Source organism: Ambystoma mexicanum, chromosome 4p (assembly GCF_040938575.1).
Source record: "Ambystoma mexicanum isolate Mex_15411 chromosome 4p, UKY_AmexF1_1, whole genome shotgun sequence".
Lineage (NCBI taxonomy): Eukaryota > Metazoa > Chordata > Amphibia > Caudata > Ambystomatidae > Ambystoma > Ambystoma mexicanum.
This window is the reverse complement of record NC_090927.1, coordinates 601,863,867-601,883,126: the sequence shown is the minus strand read 5'-3', so window position 1 is coordinate 601,883,126 and position 19,260 is coordinate 601,863,867. Positions and strand designations below refer to the sequence as shown.

General features: G+C 42.7%; 1 protein-coding gene across 1 annotated transcript in view; it reads left to right on the top strand.

Annotated features, from left to right (window-relative positions):
• Positions 1 to 19,260, top strand: part of COL21A1 (collagen type XXI alpha 1 chain) — a 1,372,657-nt gene that overhangs the window by 1,087,743 nt on the left and 265,654 nt on the right. The window contains exon 22 of the mRNA XM_069606149.1: positions 6,676 to 6,747. Coding sequence (XP_069462250.1) covers positions 6,676 to 6,747 — 72 coding nt within the window. The remainder of the gene's footprint in view (positions 1 to 6,675; positions 6,748 to 19,260) is intronic.

Genomic DNA, 19,260 nt, shown 5'->3' with positions numbered 1-19,260 from the left:
ATAGTGGTGTGCCCGAAGCAAGAGCTCTGGAGAATGTTGGGTTGCTGTGCTTTAGTGCAAGAGTACCTACTATCCAGGGCACCTGGCAGGATTACTATTGGACAGCAATATTGTTGTGGGTCCACCTTCTGGGTGAATCTATGTATCAATGATGCTCGATTATCAATATATTGCCTGCAGAGTTTTATCACTAAATCAACAAGGTGTTTGCACCCCCAATGTATTTTATACTTATGTATACTAAGACATTAATAATGCTTGCAATCTCTTGTTTAGCATTTATGTATATTTATTCTCTTGCAAACATGATATATGAGCATTAAAAATAGAACAATCACGCAATATACAGTTCCTAATATTAGCAATAAAATAGTAGAGTAGATATCCAACATCCTAAAATGTAAGAAAATGACCTACTACCAATAACAGATGTGTATGTCCCCATTGTGGGCCAATAAAAGCTAAATTCATGCTCACAATTGTGATGCAGTTGATTTGCAAAGCAGGGGACAGGTGAGGTTATAAATACCAACCTCTGGAACACCCATTAGGTGGAAAGGGTTCAAACTTATATTAAAAAATTCATGGCTTCTATGGGTAGTTAACAAAGAACCGCCTGTAAGCAATCTAAAGCCATGGAACAAGAAAGATTACAGGTAAAGCATTTCAAATCCTCATGCAAAGGATACCCTTTGGCTTTCCTCTGTGCTGCGATGGAACCACTTATCCTGGCCAAATAAGTATGAGGGGCCACACTTGTTATATAAGGACACTGGGCCTCATTATAAGTTTGCCGGTGCGGAAACAAGGGTGCCAGTAAGCTCACTGGCACCCTTGTTTCTGGACCGGCAACCTAAGTATCTACCTGCAGTGGCCGCTGTGCCTGACAGGTCTGACCCTGCCGGGCGCTGCGGCCACGGTAGGCATACCGTTCACAGAAGCACTAGCACCGTTAGCAACAGTACTGGTGCTTCCGAGTCCCCTCTCCCATAGAGTCCGATGGGATCTATGGGAATGGGGACATGTTACCAGCACCTGACTCCCGGGCCGCCGGATTTGTAATAGCCTGGTGGCACAGGGAAGTCAGGCACCGGTAAATTATTACGTGTCCGGCGGCAACCCACCAGTAGCACCGGCAGGGTTAACGCTGGACTCGTAATGAGGCCCACTGTGTCCAAACCCAGCACCATCCTAAACTCATCGGGGCAGATTCTGAAAAAAAGGCAGATCTCAGTGAGGTGTGCAATGGCACAAATATATGTATCTCATTGGACATGGCAAATTTACAATGAAAACACATAAAAACATGACCACTGCGCGTGCCCCCTCTTACTGATTCACAATTTCCAGTCTGGTATGCGGTGGGAAGGTGTACCTATAGGTGACGTCTTCATCAGTTAGTGGAAATATGGTGATCCTCCCATATATAATTTTCCTGCTCATCAGTGGCTGTAGCAGCATGATGCCTAATGGGTTGGCCATTCTGGGAATGCATACCTGTCTCTCTGTGCTGTGCTCTCATACTGCGTTGTTGGTTGTGATTGAGGTGCACTGTGTGCTTATTTTCTTGGAATAATCAGTTGCATTCTTTTTTGGGCCACGTGCTCCACATTGAGAACGGAGCAAATGTTGATTTGGCATTTGTGCAACAAATCCAGTGGTCAGGTTTTATGAATCAGGATTTTGGCGCATCTTTGCTCACTTTCTGTGGCAACTCTCCCTTTGCATGCTCAACTTGGTGTATTTGCATACTTTCCACCCAGTTTGCACATCTTTTGTGCACATTTTGATCTTCTTTTCTAAACTGGCACATCTCTGAGATGTGCACTTTGATGTATGTAACGCATATATTTCGGGTGCATTTGTGGCATTTCTCAGATTTGTTGACTTTTTTATTTTTCAGAATCACAGTGACGATTGAAAGGCTAACATAACAAAAATACATCACAGTGTCTCTTAATTGTCCTCCCATGGACACGAAAAATGTATGTTAAAAAATAAATTAGTTAAAATGGCTTAATTCAGCCCCTAAAATATTGAAACAATGTAAATGTTGAATTTGTTTCAAAAGCAGTTCAGCTTTGTACATTTACATTTACTTTGCATCCAAACTATTAAAGCATCCATTAAAAATTAGAATTGTACTTGTTTTCCTTACCCAGGCAGGTCAAGATATTGTGGACCAGCAACGGGAAAATATCTTCTGCCTCAGAGAGCACACCCTCATTCTTCACCCCTGCCTTCAATCAGATTCCTGAGAGGCATGGCTCCTGAGGACTTGACTTTTGGGCTCTTTGGCCTCTCTAGCGATGACATTGCCATTTTACGGGGCCGCTTGGAAGGTTTCTACAAGACCACAGTACCACAGAATATTGCAAAGATCTGTCATTGGTGTTTGGATCTCCAGACCAAACACATTTCTTCTTCCTTGCACACTGTTCTAGCCTTCATATCTGACCTGGCAAGATCAGAAGGCTGTACTCCTGCAGGAAACACTTCAAAGTCGTCACTGTCTACCAGTACACAAGTCATCTGGTCTCTTAAACATTTTAACGGTCTGAAGAAATTCTTCCCAGAGGTTGATCTTTCTCACCAACCATGGGACTTTAACATTGCCTCATCCTCACTGGCCCTCAAACCCTTTGTGCCTTTGGCCTCTGCTGACCTCATGTATTTGGCAAGGAAAATGTCTTCAACGGTGGCCCGTCAGGTCAGTGAGCTTCAGGCTCTGCATAGTGATATAACGTTTCCTATTTTTCATAAAGAAAAGGCAGTAGTCCGAACTCATCTTATTTTCCATCCTAAAAAGTTATGTTTCCTTCCTTCATCTGATTCAGAATGTAAACCTGTGCTCCACAATCTAGATTTCAGCAGAGTGGTTCATTTCTATTTAGAATGTACCAAAAAGACTACATTTTCTAATCATCATTTTTACCTGTGGTGCTGCTACTGCAGGGCAGAAGGCAGCCACGGATCTTATCGCCCATATGGTGATCAACTGCATTCTTTAGTGCTCAATCATCAGAAAGGTACACCCCAAGTGTCTACATGTTGATTTAGTAAGCGCTAAGGTGGCCTCAAATGCCTTCAGCGGGCACGTTCCACAAGACGATATGTGTAAGGTGGTTACCTTTGCCACTTTTCATGACTTCTGCAAACACTGCTCTCCAGACACTACTTCCAGAGTGGATGCCCGTTTCGGCCACTCTATTCTATGTAAAGTATGTTTCTCATTTAGCTCTAGGCTCTTCTTTGCATTGTTATGTAAGATATGTTTTTCCAACCATCCAGTTATATTAGGATGATTTGCAGTAAGAACCAGTTACTAGCCATATTGACAACTACAACTCATAGTGCATAGTACCCTTTCCACCATGTGGGCATTCCTGCCCTCCACCTCTAATACAATGTAACCTCTTGATGCATTTTAATAAAGGGGTGATGTTTGGGACGAGGAGCATACATGAGGGAGGTAGCCACATGGGCAGACCACCCATGGTTACTGGCACCTGTAGGATTTTTAACTATTAATATAATATTGCTCCACATCATCCTCCGGTCACGTCCTTTCCTGGGCTCTACATCCCAAAAGTATGGAGGGAAGGGGTCTAGGTAATCGGAGTACAAAAATCACAGTGGAGAACAGCTCCTTTGTATGTCATTTTTGTGCTCAGCTGGTGCATTTATATGTGGCTTTTCTGTGTATTATATGTATATGTCGATCAATTATCTATGAGAGTATCGTTTTTGGTACATACATGTATTTAGCAGGATGCTACATTGTTCCCATGTAATGATTATAATGATTAGCGTTGATGTAATTATTGCAAGCATCCAATTTGAAAGCACTTATGTGTTCTTTTTTGATTGAACCATCTAAACGGAATATGTTGTTGCAGTCGTTGTTAATTGGGTTGTATACAAATTGTTCGTTTTACAACAGTTTGAATTACAATTGACCTTTTCACAATTGACTGAATTGTGAAGGTCAATTGTAACATATATGTGGGGGGAACCCCCCACAAACCCCCACCCAACGCCAAACCCCCAAAACCCCTATAAATATACTGTCAATTGTGAAAAGGTCAATTGTGATCCTTTAAATTCGGTCAATTGTTCATTCGAACAATTGTAAAAAAACTATTTGGGTAATACCGTTAATTGCTTTTGCACTTCTGCCATTAGAATGCAGCTATCCCCCACAGTAAAATTCGGTCTAGCTGCACGCAAAATACCACACTCTCCAGACTCCCTCTGTGTACCCACCCACTTGCCAGCTCAACATGGGTGACTTGCAGGGACTTGGCCACCTCTACCTACCTTCATATTGGCTAAAATGCACACATGCATTATTCAACTCTCTGACAAATTTCCCATACCTGGACTTTGGTCATCAAGGGCGGTCAACCTACAGCACGTGGAGACCATACCAAAGGTGAAAGTCTCTATATAAATGCCCATTATATTACATTACATTTTAAGGCGTTCCGTAATGTATTACATATGTATATTCAATCCACAATAACAAGAAACAAACCACCTCAAAAATAGGAGAAAAACATAAACTACTCAGTTACTATACAAAATATATTCACAAGGGAAAGCTTGCATGCAATACCAGTGGGTATATCTTTCCTGACAACATGCCATAATGGGAAAACAATTTGAAAGAAATCTCAAAATATTCCTGTTACATGGGGTCCATACCTCCCAACCATTTGTTTTCCCAGAGTAGGTGAAAACAAACAATTTTGTTTTTGGTGGGTGAGAGCCCATTGAAATGTATGGACAGGATAGGGGTTTGGCGGGTGAGTGAATGTATCCTCCGGTGGGTGACACCCACCAACAACACTTGAATTGAGCAATTGAGTGGTATGTATGGAATTGAGACCTCCTTCCTCTCCAACATACCCTAGCAGGTTCAACTGGACCCTTTTCTCTCCCCTATTACACTCTTCACCTATGGCGTCCCTCAAGGCTCTATCCTCTCGCTGTGGTTTTTAAATATCTAGCTTGCTCCCTTGGCTTATCTGATCTCTTCTTTCTCATCTCACTTCCAGTGTTATGCAGATGACACTCGGCTCTCCTTCAAGCTTCTCTCTCCTTCCTCCTCCTCCTCCTTTCTCATGCCTGACTGTCTGACTGCCATTCAGTCCTGGTGTGTTGCCATTGATCTCTGCCTTAATGCCAGTAAGACTGGGATCCTTTCTATTGGGTCCCCTGCTCCCTCCTTTCCTCCTTTGCTCCGGCTGCCCTCAATGGGCTTCCTCCACTCACCCTCCTGTGAGGCAAAAAATCTTGGTGTCATCTTTGACTCCTCTCCCTCCCTCTCTCCTCACATCGCAGACCTCGCCAAGAAGTCCCACTATCAACTACACCTCCTCGTAGGTATTCTCCCTTTCCTTACCTTCCCCCAGGAACTCAATGTCTCCAGAGCTCTGGAACTCTCTAGTCTTGAATACTCTAATACCCTCTTCCTTAATCTCCCTTCTGCTTCCCTTCGTCCTGTTCAATTTATCCAGAATAGGACTATGAGATTTATCCTTGGCCTCGAGCCCAGGGAACAAATCTCTCCAGCCCTAATTTCTCTCCACTGGCTCTCGGTTGCTGCTAGTATCAAATTCAAGACCCTCTGCATCATCCACAAGGCTTTCTGATGCCTGGGACCCTGCTACATCTAGCTCTCTCTCCCTAATTACCTCCCTACTAAAGTCCTATGGTCTGCTAGCTCCAACTCTCTGCAAGTCTGTCACTTCTCCAAACAGAGAGTGGGGGGCAGATGTCTCTCTTTTTCAGGAAACTCCCTCTGGAATGGTCTTCCTGCCCCTCTCAGGCTTGAGCCAGATCTCCTTAAATTCTGGGAAGCTCCTCAAGACCTTCCTTTTCTCCTCCTTCTCTCTCCCCCTTCAAAGCTAACCCCTTCCTCCGCCAATACGACTGGCCTCTTCATTCCCACTGCTATTACAGGGTTGCAAGCCCTCTTCCGCCCAGTCCTCCAACTCCCTTTGCTTACCCGCTTTCCATGGTACTTTCTCGCTAACCTCCCCCTTTAACTGCTTCCTACCCCCTACTCTGTGCTTATCAATTGCACTTGCCTCTTGGCTCGCCATAACAACTGCACATCACCCCTTCACCTTCTCTTTCCCTCCTAAGCACTTCATTGGTCACCGACCTGCACTCCTCCATCACTCCCCTTCCCTCGCACTTCTTTTTCTGCACTTGCATGGACCGAATGTCGCAAGGCCTAGTAGGACCGTTATTGTACCTTTCTCCCTTGTCCCTCCTTTTTTTGTCTTGTGGCGCCTTGAAACATCACTTGTTGCCTTACAAATATCCAATAAATCAAATAAATAAATACATATGTGGATCCCACCCTTTTACCTCCAGGTCACAGCCCTTTTCATTTTTTAAAGGGAGCAAACTCGCTCAACCTCATTACAATACATTTAGTAGCACATTAACACACATTAAAAAGTAAGCACTTTGACTCAGCCATCTAATGAAACTTTGCGCATCTTAAAGTAGCAAAGGAAATGTAATTGTGTTTCAGTGTTTCATTATGTGCTAATGAAATCTCATTGTTCATTGAAAGTAGTTTTACAACAAACAAATGAATGTGTTTTTACACACAGCACATCTGTGATAAAGTACTTATGGAGCTATTGTGTTACTCAGGGGGAACCAGGTGATTCGGGCATCCCAGGTCAACCAGGGTATGCAGGCTTACCTGGGACAGCAGGTGGGAAGGTACAGTATGCCATCTTCCTATTTTTTATTATGTTTTAATGTCTTGTCATTCGATTTGTGTTAATACAGTTTCTTATTAGTAGTTTTAATTTATGTGATGCAAAAAGTGACAGTCACCGCAGTTAAGTACCTTAGGTATTATTTATTTTAAGAGCATTGCAATAAGATTACTATCCAATGTACTGTGCATGCTAAATAATGATGCTGAAAACCATTGGGCCTCATTACGAATGTGGCAGTACAGTGACAATGGCGCCAGTAGTTCTACCGGCCCCATTGTTACCGTACCGGCACATTACGAGTTTTGCTCGCGGGTGCCGCTCTGCACACCTGGTCAGACCAGGCGTGCAGAGCGGCACCCGCAAGCAGAACTCGTGATTGCACCGGCACCATTATCAACGGTGCCGGTGCAACCATGCTCCCCACCCCCATTCTGCCCTATGGGGTAGAATGGGGATCGGGAGCCCGTCCACACCGGCACCCGCGAATGGGCAATTACCGGCCTACTCAACTCATAATGGCCAGGTAATGGCCCATTTGTGGGTGTCGGTGCTGGTAGCGAGTTCGGCGGTAGCCGTACCCATATTACTGGCACGGCTAATGCCGAACTGGTGATGAACCCCATTGTCTCGTAATATACGGTAGAGGATAAGACCAGTAAACCTTTGAGCCAATTACTTCAATAAATACACATGAACCAGTAGGTGAATAGATAACAGACTAATTCCTGTCCTTTGAACTGCAGGGGAGGCGGGAGGGGGGAGTAGCCCCCCATACATCACCAATCATATGTCCTTCATCACTAAAACATAATGAAGAAATGTAAAATGCCTTTATTTCGAGGAAGAAAAAAAACTGTTTTATTAAAATTACATTTCCTCCAAAGCTGCAACCAATGGAATAATTGTAAAGGATCAGCATGTGATGTTTTCCGTAAAATAGTTAATATATATTTTCCTTGTATCAAATATGTGTGAGTATATCGGAGTATTATGAAACATCTATAATATTACTGAAGTATGGCTCCATATTTAAATCTTTTATAATTATGTTTTTTTGTGAAACTCCGCTTGTAAAACACTTTAATTGTTCTATCAGAATTAAGATCACCCAGAAATGAAGGATGGAACCACACACCATGTTTGTCTCCTACTAACTACTGTTAATTACCATCCAGGGCCATATATTGGGGCAAGTTCAAATAACTTTGTACTAGCGCCGATGAAGTTGCGCAAGTCAAACTCAATTGCGTGTGCCCAAATGTTCAATAATCTGCACCGAAATGATACTCTTTCATTGCATATTTCAGATAGTGCAGCCCCAAATCAGGAATTGCAGTTCACAAAAAGATTCAAACACATTTGGAGATGAAACCCCACACGATTAGAGGAATTGAACTCCAATTTAAGCAGAAAGAATTCATAACTTTTGTAAACTTAATGTAATGTTTCTACTGAGACAGATTGCCATCTGGAAGGGTGCAGAAGCACTGGCCTTTTTGATTTGTATTCATTTAATAAAATGATAAAGGTAATTCCATCTCTGAAAGGATAATCTGCCAATCAGATTATTTTTTCATAAACTCCATGGCAAAAGCATAGTGTACACCTGTGCCCTGCTGCATTAGTATCCTGATCTGCAGCCCTTTCTCTCCAGTGGCAGGGAGCTGGTTCACAGGTCACAAGTGCCGATTTCACAGCTGCAGTGACAGCCAAGTCTCTACAGCCGAGGGGCTGCATTTAAGATATGCACACCTGTTCCAAAACCTGCATAACGTTGAGGATGCTATCCTGGTGGAATGTACAACTTTCATATAAGCCATACCTGAGTTTAAGATATGGGTGCCAACATCTATCATAGTTATCAAAGCCACTTCAATTGGATAATCAGACATGTGTCTACCCTGTGAGCCCAGTTCAGCTGTGGAAGGGTTTTGTATATTCTCCCCAGACAGGCTGGCTTTGGTGTTTGCTGCACTTTGTTCCTTTGTGAGGGTAGGTAACACCCTTCTAGAGAGACAGCCACTCCACAGGAAGCTGCTCTGGAACAGGAATTAAAGCCCATAAACAAAGGGATTAGCCACACACTAGGGTGCTGCTCACCAAGAGGGCATTTGAGTCTATTGCGAAGGGAAGGGGGCTGAGTTAGTGTAGACAGAGAGAGCACTGTACAGCTGGAAGAAGGTTCCATTATCTTGTTTCTCTCTGCCTCTGTCTTTCCTTTCTGTCCCCTCCACTTTGGCACAACACACAGTGGGTTTGATATCAGAAGGTAAATTCCATTTGCTCTAAAAACACATGTGGTTGTGTTCGCATTTAAAAGAAGGGGTCTCCCACTTCTTCTTAGATTCACTTTTGGACAAACACTTAAGGAAGAATTCAATGAACCTCTGATGGTAGAATTTATCTCTCCAAAGTCCACCACCAGTGTGGTGAAGACTGAGTGTCCAAAGCAGAGGCGAGTTCTGTCCCTTAACCATCCTCAGAGATCAGTGGGGGTCAACTGCGAGCTCTGTCCACTAACCATTTTCAGGGTCCAATGGGGATGTACTGCTGTTTGGACAAGAACTGCCTCTTTGCCAGCCACAATGGTACCAAGGACTTCACTGTGCTGAGGAGCACCTGCAGCTGTTGGCCAGCCTCCCCCATGTGTGAGAGGGTGAAAACAAGGGCTGAAATGTGCCCTTGAGTCACTGGATTTGGACTTACAGCAACCTGTGAGCCAAGGCATCCAGGAACCTTGGATGTTGTCTGTCAATCCAATTCAAACCATGAATCAAGACCATTTCACTGCCTATAACCATCATGACCCTCCGGAGCTTGCTTTGGCACTGACCTGCAATTCAAACTGTTGAAATGTATGTTTGAACTTGTTTGCATTTGCACAGCACTAGCCATGCAAGCCATTGCCCCGGCTTGAACCTGAAGGCCATCCTTGCACCCAACGTCTTCAAACCAACTCTTCGTACCACCAGCATATTGTTTGAGAATCTTCATGGACAGCCAACCACACAGTGGGGGACTCTTTGCACCCTGATCTTCGAATGCTGCACTGGAGCCACTCAACTCGAACTATGCATCAAGTCACCAGCCTATTCACCGTCAAACTGACTTTAGAACCAACCTGATAGCCCTCATGATCTGTACTTCTCCAATCACCTTCAAACTGCACAAGCTCTTGTTAGACCTCTTCTTGACATTTGCTCCCTTTCTAGAACAATGCTCCTGTTGTACCCGAACCACTGAAATGCATGTTCGAACCTGTTTTCCTTGTTGCATCAGCTGGAAATACAAGCTCCTTATTGCATCTCCCACCAGGAGCTTTGCTGCCAATTGCCATCACCAGTCGAACCGACACTGGTAGATCATCAAGCTCCATCGAGCTCCAACCTTCAAACACTGCATGAAACTGCTGAAACCAGTCTGTGCATCCAGTCTCCAGTATCTCTGCCGCCATTGAACGAGTGTTGAATTGACCCTGTTGGCACTCACAATCTACAACCCCTTGAAAGCTTTATCGAATGGAGCCCGTGGAACAGCACATCCAGTTACTGGCATCTTCGCAGTCGAACCAACTGTTGAACCGACCCCGGTGGCCCCAACCCTTACTTCTTCAAACTTCAGTTTTCAAAATGTAGTAAACCTTTTTGATCCCCTGCCAGAATAATGAGAATCCTGCACTCGACCTTCATCGAACCGCTTGAACAGCACCAAGAAGCCAGGTTTGACACCGTAGAACCACCAAGGACCACAGAAGGTATTATTGATTGCTAACTGCCCTACTCCTTGGTCTACCTATGGCCCTAGAGACTGGTTAGGTCCCCTTTAATCCCTTTTGGCACCAGAACATATCCTTTTTACAATCATCATGGTCTTTACTTGCCTTACACCCCTGATTCATTACTCACGGTACTGCATCATGCTATCTTTGCTTATTCTGTGTTCATTCCTCAGGGAATGGTTTTGTGTAGTGTAAATCTATTTAGTGAATTTTGCAGATGAAGTGTTCCATTGAAGTATATCTATTATTATAGAACCTTGATTGGACCTTCCCTTCATGTTTGACTGCTGTACTATTGCTCTTTAGGTTGCCACTGAATCACATTCACAAACCTCTTGAAAATATAGTCTTGCCTAGGCTCACGTTACCGTAAAAAGGCAACTGTACCTGTTTTACCTTTATAATTGGGATTCCTCTGATTTGTAGCAGTTTGAGGGCATAGCAGCACTTCAAACACAAATCACCCTTTTACTCCTTCAGGGTAGCAGTCATTTCCTCACAACCTCGTTTGTTTTTATTTGATTTTCGCTGTATTTGAGATTAGTTCTGACATTTAGCCATTGTTCGTGTTCAAACCAATATGACCTTACCAAACCATGTGATGCTTCTGTGGGCACTGTTTCAAGATAATTCCCCAAGGAAAGAAGGAGCACTGTACATTTTTTGTCTCTGTTTAAAAACCCTAATGACATAAACCTATGGAGATTAGACTGATTTAAAAGACTGATTTGTAAGATGATTTTAATGATTCGAGGAGAGCACATTAAGATACATCCATTCTTAGCTCATAGCAAAATACATGTTATCCTGGCTTACTCCATGGTTTGAATTGTTAGTGGCCTATACACATATATTGAATGTTTTTTTTTCAATTGGACCCGTTACCATAAAAGAGTGAGTTAAACCTTCTCATTCAAAGTCCAGTGACTAAAAATACCCATGCATGTTTGTCCTTGTTCGTATTATGATATGTCATTCCACAAAATTATGAACCTTCTGGTGCTGAAGAAAATGGCACAATAATTGAAGTCATCAAAACGGGTCAACCTCTACTGTTTTGATATCCTTTCAGACGCATAGGATACTAGTTGGTAGTTGGAACACCCCGCCAGCGCTTGTGCATTGAGCAATGTAGATATTTCTCCTTCTTTTAAACTTTTTGGAGTGGAGGGACAGCTTCTCCTCCCTTTCCTTTTAGATAGGCGACACAGCATTGTGAACCTAGGGAGAGCACCCAGTGCTAGGGATAGCCTGTGCTTCTGTTTAGGGTCAGTGCTAGCATATTTTAGCCCTATTCGATTCTGTTTAAAGCAATACTCACTTGTTTCTTCTCCGCACACCCCTTGTGTGTTACCCACATCAAATGTACACCACCAGAAGGTGCACAAAATGTCCTAAACGTCACATTTACCCACCACAGACACACCAACATAACTTTTTGCATTCCTTAAGCACTGCTCTGAGACACCACAGACAACCACACAAATAGTCACTTAAACAGCCTTTAGTGCACATTAACCACCAACACAGACGGGCCACACAATATCTAAAAAAATGTACACCCCACAGAGTGCCTTATCTTTTCACACATTAACATTACAAAAAAAGATACCTTGTCCTGCTCCTTCGCTACAAAATTAGTTCCCTACCCTAACTCTTGCAGATCCCGAAGTGCCTAGAAACTGTGGAAATTGAAGAAGGCATGCTATTCAAGATTTGATTGCATAACACGAAGCATAGAAAAGAGTTTCACTCATTCTTCTCTAGGGCAAAATTATGGATGGCCTAAGCTACTTCAGTGACTGGCGGCAGGAGAGGAAATTAATGCCGGTTCTGCTGCTGCCCCCTGCTAAACAAAAATTTCTGGTGAACAGAATGGGTGGTGAGATTATTAATCTGCCTATCAATTTGTTTGATATGGTACTGTCTGATGGCTAATGCAACAATAATGTAATTCTAGGTCACAGCATTGGGGTACTAACAGTCAGAGGAGCAAAATAATTTTGGCCATAAAATCCTTGAACCCACCCCATTGTTAGAGCTTCTTTTGTATATAGTATGAATTTAATCACTTATAAGGACTCCTGTGAGTGCAGTTATGTCAGAGGGAGATTACATTATTTTTCCACCATCACACACTTTGCCTAAACAGTGAAGCAGGTATTTTAACCCATTGTGCAATGTAAGCACTTGGCTCCACAATTACCAAGTTTAATTTGGTACAAATATTTTAAGTTTTTGATTTGAAGGCCTATAATAATACTCATGTATAGTGTTTACTTGCAGAATGCAGAAATTGGAGCAATCTGACAGGTACATCCTCAAAGAAACATCTTAAGCTAAAAGAATAACAGCATTATTTTTCACAACCTGAAAGGAAAACTGGTAGTACCAGAATGCAAACTAATACAAGCCTGAAACATGTCCTTTTACCACCTCTGTCCTTTCACCATTTTCAGATATACAAACACAGTTAGGTATGGAGATCTGTCACAAACTTGTTGTTATGCACATTTGTTGCATATGTTGATGTTAAGAACATTTCACTAAGATAACCTTTTTTTGTATGTTAAGTCAGCCAACATCATGGATACAAACAAATCTTTGAAAGGGGATGTACCTTTTTTAAAAAAAAATTTTTAATTAGCTTTCGGTTTAAAATACAAACCTTTTAGCATTAACATAAGCTAAAAAACAAGGAAAGAAAGTAAATAAGATTAAAAGATTAAGGAAGAAAGACAAAACCTCAATCTCATACTATTTAAAAGAAAAAATAGAACAAATATGCATAACAATTGCAACCGATGAATATAAATAAAAGACAAGAAAATAAGATTAAGAGACAAAGAGGAAAAGGAGGAAAGACAAAACCTCAACCTCATACTATTTAAAACATGAAATAGAGCAAATATGCATAACAATTGCAATCAATGAATATAAAGAAAAGGCATAAAGTGACTAAAAAAGATCTAAGGCCGCGGAGACAAACATTTTAAACAGATGCCATTGTTAGACCATATTTAGGTTTCTTCGACTTCCAACGTTGAGAGGACTCAACAGCCAAAACACTTGAGAGATCTCTTATCACATTGGACCTCCAGACAAGACCGTCCAAAACTGGAAACAGTTCTTTTCAGAAAGCTAACAAAGCCAGGGAGAGGGTAATTTGTTCCCCCAACATCAGCTTTGTCCACCAGTCTTCAACCGTTAAGGTAGTTGTTTGTTCGACAAATTTGCCTAAACACTTTGATCTCATAGTTTCCAGCCTTGGGCATATTGGAATCCAATGTTAGAGGGTTTCTCTTTTACAGTCACACATTCTGCACTGGAAGTTACGTTGCTCCTTTTTCTTTCTCACTTCCAGAACTTCCTTTGACGGAAACAAATTCACACGGAAGCGCGTGAATTCACTGCCACAGGAACGACAGGGGAATCTGATCAGATAGGCCGGCCGCCTAATCCTAACACATATGCCTGCGCAATTAGATCCATATATTTTGGAGTTTTGCCTAAAGTCCAACGTCTCTATCCAATCTAAATAATACAATTTTCTTTTCAGTTGAGTTGTAGTACCCACACGAGTTAATTCTGTTTCGTACAGTTTGTTCAAAATGTTAACACACACCTCACTCCAGGCCATCGAAGAGACGTCTGTGGAGCCAGTCATTCCTTTCTAATTGCTGCCAGCCCTCCTTCGTAGGTCTCAATACAACATTTCTGAAAACAGGATAAGGTTTTCAACACTGTCTGGGTATATAGCGCGGTAAAGCCCAATTCCACCTTTAAAACTTGCATGGTAACACAGTTGGTTATCATTAGGACTCCTCTCCAGAAAATGCCCTCCAATTTGAACCAGACAGCAGCAGAGAAAGAAAATGAAGCCTCAGCCCTGTATGTCAAGATGGGTGTGACCTTCAATCGATAGAAGTCAATTATTGGGACCAAAGAGAATTTACAATATTGTGCGCTGATCAACCTGGCCTGGGCTGACAGATTCTTAGCCTTAGATTGTAACAGATCTTCCCTCTGGGCGTCAAACGCACTGTCATTGAGGCACATTCCCAGATACGTTAGAGATCTTACTTCAAGAATATTTTCTCCTTTAAGGTACCATGCTTTGCTTCTGCTTTTGTCCTTTTTTTTCCTACGATCAAAAATGAGATTTCTTGACTTCTGCACATTAATTCTTAGGCCATTTGAGTTCGCATAACCATATAATGCACCCAATTGCCTTTGAAGGCCCACCTGGGTTTGATCCAGAATGATTAATTCGTCTGCGTAAAGGAGCCGACTCACTGATATACCAGCCAGTCGAAGCGGGAAACATCTTACTAAGTCAAGGGCCTTAATGATATCCGAAATTAATAAACTGAATATGGCCGGTGCCAAGCGACATCCCTGCTTAAGGCTGTTAAATGTAGAGATAGAATTAGACAGGTTGCCTTTCTGGTCCAGTCTCACTCGTAATGTAGTATCTTCATAGAGCAGCTTCAGTACCTCCCTTATATCTGCTGGGCAGTCCCAGGCCTTGAGTTTCACCCATAGAGTTGTCTGTCTATGCAATCAAAGGCCTGGGCTAGATCGATCAAAGCCAGGTATTGTTTGGTCCCATTTCTTCTTTTTGCTCTAGCTTTGAAGGTTGAGGGACGTCCACAAATCCCTTAGAAACCCTGATTGGCAGGAGTCAAAATGTCTTGTGGCTTTAATCCAAGATGTTAATGCTTCTAGAATCAATGCGCCAAAGATCTTCCCTGTCGCATCCAGCAAGGCAATAGGCCTATAGTTGGTTGGGTTAGACCTATCGCCTTCCTTGAAGATTGGAAAGATTATTATGCTGGTCCAGGATTCAGAAATTTTCTTCGAGCTTTTGATTTCTTTAAACAAGTGACACATACTATCTGCCTAGTACTCCGGATCTTGTTTCATCGTTAGATTAGAGATGTTGTCTGTTCCAGCGGCCCTGGAGTTACTCGCCTTATCAATCAGGTTTAGAATGTCACTCCTCTGTGTCGGAAAAGTCCACTCCCCTTTTATAAATGTATTCTTACTAGACACAGGACTAGTAGTGGTTGAAATCAAATTTGCTCTCAGATGATGATGAAGCTGTAAAGTGTTGGTTGTAAATGTATTTTTCTTTCTCTGTTTGTCGATTGTGTGAATTGGAGGGAGAGAGTTGCTGTAACTGTCGAAACCACTGTTGTTGAATAATAAAAAGAATTTAAAAAAAAAAGAAATCAAAGTTCTGAAGTGTAGTTCCCAAACCTCAGAGGGTACTGGATTAGATATTAACGATGCCTGGGGTGCGTAAACAGAGGTCATCACCTTCCACATATCAGTTGTATTTTTGGTGGAAATTATACTCAGCGGGCCTCATTACGAGGTGGGCGGTAAGGGGTTAATGGCACCAGTAATGGTGCCGGAGCCGTTAACCCCTTACCGCCCTATTGCGAGGACTGCTCGCGGGACCAGCTAAGGACGCCATGTTTCACAAGGCATCCGTAGCGGGTCCCGCGATCAGCCCAGCATGCTAACAATGGGCCCGTTATTAACAGGCCCGTTGTTAGCATGCTCCCCATTCCCATTGAGCCCTATGGGGGCTCAAATCGGAATGGGAATGGTTCGGGTTGCCTGAATGGGGAAATACCGGGCGCTCCAAAGTCAGAATGGCCTGGTATTTCCCCATTCAGGGAACCCGGACCAGAGTTTGGAGGCAGCCATGCCCTTATTAAGGGCATGGCTGCCTCCAAACTCGTAATGAGGCCCAGCATCTTTTTGTCATCCTGTTGATACATGATGAATTTATGGCCTTTTAGCCAGTTTTTGAACCTTTGTTTCAAGACCCTGGAGTTTTCAATAGAGTCTTGCGTATTCTTTTGGGAGTTCACTCTCAACGCTCTAGTCAGAGCCTTTTTACATTTTGCTACTTCTGCGTCATAATGATGGCGAGAGCAGAAGCTTGGTTTACTGACAGTATTTGTCACAACCACAAAAAAATTGAGGTGTGACGGTTTTACAGCCAGGCAAACTCCGTCTGATGAATCTCCTGCACCAGAGAGAACTTGCTGCAACCTTAACCTGTTTCTATCTGAATCCACGATTAAGGGTGCTCACGATTTTGTGACTTATGTCTCACTCCACGCCTGTATAGATAATTTGACAATGTTATGGTAACTTTCATCCGTATCCTGCACCACTAAATTACCCAGATTCTCTTAAAGGTTGTCTGATACAAAAATGTAATCCAGAATATATGAGTCCAGACCTCTTTTCCACTTTGGTTTAGGTGGACAGTCCCCTGGTATGTGTCTATTAATCAAAAGCACGTTCCTGTTTGCTTAAACGTTCCGCAATTGCAAGCTTCTCAGAACTTGGGAATTAGCCGATGGAGTATGGTCCTAAACCAGTTTAAAGTTAGCGTCAAAACAATGAATGTTCAGATCATCAGATAAGATGATTTCAAGCATAGGCCAGGTTCCCATTGCCTCGTCAATAATAGCTAGTATTTGCCGAACAAAGGGATTTGCTTTTCGAGATGCATGGTTCCAGTACAAGGTTAGTAAACGGATGATTTTCTCAGGTCTACCTGCATGTGCTTCCAATTTTAAAGTCAAAGTCTGAATGAGTGGTGACAGGGTGCTATTAGAGATCACTTTGTAGGCCCTTCCATGTTTTAGTGCTATCAAAAGAGCGGCCATCGGTCTACCCACATGGCCTTTAACCACTGGGTTGAAAGAAATGGTAAAACCATCCAGGGTATGTATTTGTTACCATACTTTAACTGACTTTGAAGTGTATGCTGAACTGGTGCTGTTCCGAGTCTTTCGGTTGTAAATGACTCATCCTGCATGAGAAAGGCTCTGTTGAACAAAAGACGTGTATTTGCAGGTCTTAGCTCCAGAGTCCTTGTCAACGCTCTGTGTGTGTCTGCCTCTGGGCGACCTGATTCTAAATATAGCTAAGGAGAAAGAAAATGTGACATGGACATACCTACCCACTTTTACCAATGCTTTCAATTAAAACCAATTGTGCAGAAAATAGCCCAAACACTTTGCTCGTCCCCTCTTATGACTTTTCAGATCATGTGTGACTGTGGGCACATTGGTTTAAGGTAGGGATATCCAACTCCAGGCCTCAAGGGCGGAGATCCTTAAAGGTTTTCCGGAAATACCTCATTAATATTCATAAAGAAAAATGTGCATACATTTTGAATCATTGTATGCAAATTTATGTCATGAATGTTAATGAGGGGTATCCTGAAAACCCAACAGGGTTCCAGCCCTTGAGGAGTAGAGTTGGAAATCCTTGTTTTATGACCTCTGAAAATAAAACTGATATAAACGCCATCTTCTATCAAGTCCTCCCTATCATTCCTGCAACTAGAGTGATTTAAAATCTACAGAAAGACAAAATCGTGCATTGTTAAGTACCCATATTTAATCAAAATATAGTGTTCAAATATTGTGTTCTAAATTTGTATTTGTGTACAAATTAATTGCAAATGGCAATAAAATTTTCAGTTTTGCGCTAAACTGTCACATTGTTGTGAAAGGCAGCAGTATTTAGTCATTTTAAGATTGGCACATTATTTGTATGTCTGCAGAGCAAATGGAAGCAAAGGAGATAAGGACACACCCATACTCACTTTCTTAAACCAAAACCTCTTCAAGGAACCCTATTGCCTTTCAGTGTGGCTCTCAGTGATAAGCTGGCTCCTGTAAGGAACACGTCTGCTTCTGTGCCTTCCTGGATTAGAGAGCGGACCAGAAGAAAAACAAGAACTGAGTCTTCTGATCCCGCTTGAAAGCTTAGTGGACCATGTTGTCACTACAGGTTCTAGGCCAATGGCATTCCCGACCATGCCCATGGAGCATGTGCTGAAAAAACTGGACTCATGGGGCCAAATTATGTTAGCATCAGGATGCCTAGCTCTCTGCACCTTAAATACCTCATGTACCTTATCTTGCCACGCGCACACTCCTTTGCAGGCCACCAAGATACTGCGCAATCATCTTTCACTTCAGATGTAGGCATCTTTTCTGCACCTCGTACAGGATGTCACACAGATGGAGAAGCATCTACTTCAGTCCAGTCTGGTTGCAATAGACTGTGTGGGGCATATCATGGGCCGGCAGAAGGTCTGTGGTCACACTCATGGCTCAACCAAGCAAATTGTGCTGCAGATCTGCAAGCCAAATTGCAGGATGAACTGTTTGATGGCTTCAACATCTTTGGGACCAAGGCTGATAAAAGCTTTCATAAATGTAAATCCTCTCACCAAGCAGCTAAATCCTTAGGGGTGACAGCTCAATCATCTCCCTTCCCTTTTGCAAAGGGGAGGTGCAGGCCAAACTAATTTGTTCTCCCGGGCTTTGGATAATACAGAAATGCCGGTGACAACGTGAGAAGATGATATTGATTCTTTCTCTCTGCAGAATACATGCCTTTGCGTACCTCTCCACTCCAAACATTGGAAATGCCTTTGCTTTGTAGTGGAACACACTCACTGCCTGTTCTCAGTGCTCCCCTCAGCCACATATCCGCTCTGAGAGTATTCACACAGGTAATGGTGCTGGTGGTGGCCCATTTTCACATGAGGAGGATGGCAGTCTTTCCTTATCTCCAGGACTGGCTTGTGCAGACCAAGTCAGAAGATTCAACACTAGATGAACTATGTTCAAGATGTAGCCTCCTCCATGTATATAATGTCTCCTACAACCTAAAGAACTGTTTTCT